This window comes from Lepidothrix coronata, unplaced genomic scaffold (assembly GCF_001604755.1).
Source record: "Lepidothrix coronata isolate B3197 unplaced genomic scaffold, Lepidothrix_coronata-1.0 Scaffold172, whole genome shotgun sequence".
Classification (NCBI taxonomy): Eukaryota; Metazoa; Chordata; class Aves; order Passeriformes; family Pipridae; genus Lepidothrix; species Lepidothrix coronata.
In genome coordinates, this window is record NW_016690352.1 from 1242621 (window position 1) to 1248165 (window position 5545).

The following is a 5545-nucleotide window of genomic DNA, read 5'->3' on the forward strand; positions in this document are numbered from 1 at the left end:
TAAAATGGGTGGGGGTGAGCAGAGTAGTTGAAGCGGTAGTACAAAGAAAATGAGACCTAAGTCTTCAGAAAGGCAGACTCAGGAACAATCTCCCTTCTTGTATTATTGCATGATAACAAAGCTCTCAAATACTATCAAGCTGTCAAATAAAAGAGTTAACTAAACTTCCTTCAGCTGGTTCCTCTCCATTATAACCATGCTAGCCAAGAAAAAACAGGCACTTCACACATGTGGATTATACTAACAATTCACTACTAATTTTCTATGAACCTGACCACAGGTTTGTAATAGTTTGCTAGAGATCACAGGGTAACTACTGAGAATTTCTAGATGCATTTATCTCAAATCATGTATTATCTTAGCTATTAATGCTTCTTTCATTAAATGACCACTATATTCCATGTTATTATTCTCTGGCTTCACTAAAAAAAAAAATCAACATTTTACTTCAGCATGACTCGGTGCCACTCAAATTACGCTGCTTAATCACTATGTCTTCCTGAGGACTGACTGACCAGTACTACAAGAATTTTCTGTGATGCTTAAAAGGAAATTGTGCAGTCTCAGCATTATACATTTCTGGTTTTCTTGCCACCAGTGTTACTAGAGATCCCTATTCACATAATTTTCTTTGCTCTGTGTTTCTGCGTTACGTATCAGTTTGGAGTCTTTGCTGAAGTTATGAATACGATACTGTGGAACAACATCTTTACCGAGAATAAAAAGGACAGCATAAACCACACAGCTGAGTTAATATTTAAAGAACAAAATTTAATTTGGTATGCAACTTTTTCCTAAGAGGATCTTTATTTTCAATGCTATACATGGGAAAATAAGAATGAATAAGTGGCTCATTATCTACATGTATAAAAATATAGACATCCTAATCAAGCATAGGCAAAGTCACCCTTCATGATATGCATCACTGAAAAGACCTATGCCTTAACTTCTAATTAAAAGAAAGACTGCCTTTGTAGGGGGCTTAACAGCACTTATAAATGCTACTGCATTCCTCCATAAGTACATGAACTGCGAACAACCGCTACAAAATATATATGGGACTCCAGTATTGTGCCTTTAGATTTTTGTCCTTTTTCATGCCAACAAGTTGCAGAGTCACCGTGTTTATCCGTTCTTTGAGCTTTCAATACAAGAGACCAGCAAAACTCAGTGACTTTGCCTTGGGCATTTTTCCTTTTAAAAAATTTACAGAGATTACTAAGTAATGTTTCAGAAAAATATCATTTTCTGTGGCAAACCACCAAATGACTATTACATTTATGGCACCATCATTTTTAGTCTACTGATGATACTGATAATGAGTTACAGTAAACAAAGGGCCCCATTTTTTAACACTAATAACACTTAAAGTTTTTAGCACAAACACAAAGATTAAAAAAAATCATCTGTTTATATTACATCCATTTTTACTTAAAATATGAGAATTTTTGGGTCATCTACCAGCAAATGGATAGGCAATCATTAATCAAAATACAGGCAATCTTTGTTTTAGAGATGCATTCAGCCACCTGGAAGTTTAGTTACAATTCACATTCAAGCAAGTATGTCATCAATTTCAATTCTACAAGCTGATGATACTCATATTCAGTTTTTCCATAGAAACAGGTATAAGAAACCAGTAAAACATTACCATATTATGTACATAACATAATGTGTAAATGCTAAGCTAGATATATTATGAAATTCTGTAGCGCTAAAATGATTAAAAAACTAAATGATTCATGTAAAATGTTTATATACTGTATATATATGTACATTAAATCACAAGCTATTCATAGCTCCTATGATGGATTTAGTAAGATACCAGATTCTTAAAAAAAGAAAGATATCTAGAGCGAATTTGAACACTTTACTGAAAACTGATTTTATACAAAATCTTAAAAAACGTACTTCAGAGTTACTTAACAGAAACTAGAAAAAGACAGTCGTTATTCTTGAGAATGGCACTGTAAAGACCTAGTAGCTGTGATCAATGTCCTTTCACTTGTGGTATGAGTAAGTTAAGCATAAATAAATCATCTCAGAGTAAGGCATAGGACAAATAGGCTTCATTCCCATCTTCAGGTGTATTGGCCTCTCACTGTATCTTATTGCTCATCTAATTTGGCAGGTATACATTTCTTTACTTTTAAAAATACTCCATAATACAACTATCTACAACTGGACAGTACCCAGTGCTTTCATATGCACATCTTCAATTTAATCATATCAATAAACAACTTTGCTAATATTAAAAAAAAAAGCCATGGTGATGAAAATTTTTTTCAGTTTTATGCAGTTGTGCACATGCTTAATGAAAGACCAAGGGGTGAACGCAGAGACTGAGCACTGAAACTTGATAGGAATGTAGCTATAGCTCTTTTCAAAGGAATTAAGGTTTTAAAAAAAAAACCCTACTATGAAATTCTTTGGTTAGAATATAAATGCTAGCAGTATTTCTAAATTTGGAGTTAGAACAATTTATTATTCAAGAGTTTTAAAAACACAACTTCAAGCCTTTAATATGTACCACTAAATTCTTCGACACTTCACATATATTTAGGCTATTTTTCCGTGATGGTCTGAACAGAAAATACAGATTCTTAAATCAAGTTTAGGTTTTTAAAGGAAAGTGCTTTTGTACTCCAGATTTCAAGAATTTATTAAAAAGAGCTGGTCCATCTTCCCTACCGTAAAACCTGCTGCTCAGATGATCTGTTCCAAAGCAGACTATGACTGCTTCCTCCGGGAGAGACTGTTAGACAGCAGTAACAAAATATAGCTCAAAAGGGGTAATTTCCCCTGAAGAAAGTTGGCACCATTCTTGTCTTTCTAAGAAGCACTAAGTTTCTCTAGGAAGAGGAACATAGCAGTGTCAGTGGTAGTACTGCCATGAAACTAAGAAACTGGTTCTTTAAGAAGTGATGTTGTCCTCAATTCTGTTGGCTTGAGAGTTTTACAGCACTAACATGACAAAAAATAATAAGCAAGGTGCTCTTGATTACATTTATAATGTACATCTGCATTAATTCAAGGTATGAGATTTCAGCTTCCCAGGAAGCAGGTCCTACTTTTACTCTGGCAAGCCTGGCTTCATCTCACTCCCATCATTTTGAGGGTATTTAAGGAAATATGCATTGAGACTTCTGTGCATATTATAGACAGCAACTGCAAAAGAATTATAAGGATTTCAGACCACCCATGAAAGTTACGATTCACAAGCACTATAATTTTGCAAAGTGTTGTTGTTTTACCTCTCAATGGAATAAACATGTCTCTGAGGACACTTTATAGTTTAAACCGTTGGTTATCCAGCAAACTTGTCCTTTCACATCAGCCTTACATGCTTGCTGCACAGGCCCTGGTCCAGTTTAACAGCTTGGAGAGAGGAGTTCAGAGATACAGGGAGCAGAGAGGAGAAATGGAAGCAATCAGTTGTGAAGGGCCACATACATGCCTCCTCCAGAATTACTCATCTCTACAGATGAAGTATGAGCCAGTGCAAACCCCTCAGAGTCAGGCATCACTTCTATGTGACAGTCCTTCACAGACAGAAGGACTGTGAACATGACTTTGTTGGGGGGAGGTTAAAATGGACCATTTTGGGTCTGCCCAACAGGGGTCTTGGGATGAGAAGAGACAGCCATTTGTCATGCCATCTCCAACAGAAGTTGCTTTTGAGCAACTCAGATCAGTTTCTCAGCCCTTAATTGGATGGTTTTTAAAACAACCCACCCTGCCAGAGCTATACCTCAGCTCTGTGGGTGGTGAGGGGCAGGGACTGGGCACACCTGCACGCTTTCGTGGGACGGGTACTTGTCTACTCCCAGTATCTCTCTCCTTCCTCGCTACCAACACAGGTACTGGGGGATGTGGGAGGGAGGATGATGGTGCGAGCCGGGCTATGGTGACTGATTAGGGACGTGGTGGCCAAGCAGGGACATTGCAGCCGAGGCACAATACAGTGACCTCCCGCCCCTAGGGCCGTCAGGAGGTGCTGCAAGAGGGGCGAGGGCTGCGCTGGGGCTGACCTGCCTTGCGCGTGAAGGTAGACACCGGGGTGAGGAAAGCACAGGGGGACACGGGCCCCCTCCACATCCTCCTCCTTCTGGCATGGGAGGGGACCTTGGGTGCGAGGGAGTGCAGGGGCCGCTGCCTTGTCCCCACGCCACGGGCTGGGCGGATGCTCAGTCCCGGCAGAAGACATACTCGGTGTAGCTGGTCCAGATCTTGTCATCGGCAGGACCACCCTGCTCGGGGCCGAAGGCGCAGGTGCCAGTGGAGGAGCAGGCGGCCATGCGGAAGCCGGCCTCGGAGAGTCGGTCGAAGGCTTGCTCGAGGAAGTTGAACTTGAGGTAGTAGCGGGCGGTGTAGCGCTCGGGAGGGCGGTCAGGGTCGCGGCTCTCGTTCAGCGTCTCCCCGAAGACCTCCTTGGCCAGGGCCGTCTTGCCGCAGACAGTGATGCGGGCCACCCGCCGGAACTTGGCGTCGGCCTGTGCCTCCCGCCCGATGGTGTAGGAGCCCCGGTAGCCGATGGTGATGTAGCCCGAGCGCCGCCCGCCCGCCCCGTCCAGCGACTGCGAGGGCGTGAGCAGCGGCCCGCCCGAGGGGCTGCGGCTGGCGGTAGGCGACGGGGCGGACGCCACGGCCCCGCCGCCTCCTTCCAGCGGCTCGGCCTCCAGGTAGCCGAGGAGCGGCGGCGGCGGCTCTTCGGCGCAGATGGAGCCGTCGCGATGCAGGGCGGCGGGGCGGGCGGCGACGGCCCGAGTCTGCGCCAGGCGGCGAGCCAGGTCGGGCAGCTGGAAGTACTCGGCCTCCCGCTGGAGGCGGCTGCGCTCAGGGAAGTGCTCGGGCAGCACCAGCTGCAGGTCCCGCAGGTAGTCCAGGATGTAGCGGAAGAGGAAGCCGTCGCGGTCGAGGAAGAAGCGGCCCTTGCTGTCCCGGGGCAGCTCGCTGGGCTGCTGCTGCGAGAACATGCGCCAGAGCAGCGAGTCGCGCACCGAGACCACGGTGCAGCGCCGCGTCACGTACACCTGCCCGCCCACGTTCAGCTCCACGATCTCCGGGAAGGATGACCAGCCGCCCGTGGCCGCTGCCACCGCCCCGCTCCCCGGCGCCCCGCTCCCCGCAGCCGGCGAAACGCCGCCGCCGTTGGGCAGCCCGCGGGCGCTGTCCGCCAGGGCCATACCGGAGGGAGCCCGCCGCCGGCGGGGAGCCCACGCCCTTCCTCCTCCTGCTCTTCCTCCGGCCGCCTGGGCTACGGCAGGGCCGTCGCCTTCGAGGGAGCGCGCAGCCCTCCGCTGCTGCCCGCCAGAGCCTCCCGCCCCGTCTGCCGCCGGAGCCGCTCTGCCGCTGCGTTCCCCGCTGCCGGACGAGCTCCTCCGTCGGGCTGCGAATGAAGAGCCCCGGCGGCGGCGGCGGAGCCGTGTTTATGTATCGCGGCCGCACCTCGCGGGAGGCGTGGGAGGCTGGCGGGAGGCAGAGCCGAGCGCACGGGGAGGGGAAGGGGACGGCCCTGCATTGACGCAGGGTCCCCCGTCGTCGT

At 47.2% G+C, this 5545-nt stretch overlaps 1 protein-coding gene across 1 annotated transcript; it reads right to left on the reverse strand.

Moving 5' to 3' along the window:
• Nucleotides 1-750: 750 nt before the first annotated feature.
• Nucleotides 751-5391, reverse strand: KCTD12 (potassium channel tetramerization domain containing 12). The gene has a single exon (XM_017830001.1). The coding sequence runs from the start codon at nucleotides 5184-5186 to the stop codon at nucleotides 4188-4190; it is 999 nt and encodes a 332-aa protein (XP_017685490.1). The 5' UTR covers nucleotides 5187-5391; the 3' UTR covers nucleotides 751-4187.
• Between the last annotated feature and the right edge of the window lie 154 nt (nucleotides 5392-5545).

What these genes read in the sequence shown, in the direction of transcription:
- KCTD12 (XM_017830001.1), bottom strand. Translation starts at nt 5,186, where the DNA reads ATGGCCCTGGCGGACAGCGCCCGCGGGCTGCCCAACGGCGGCGGCGTT.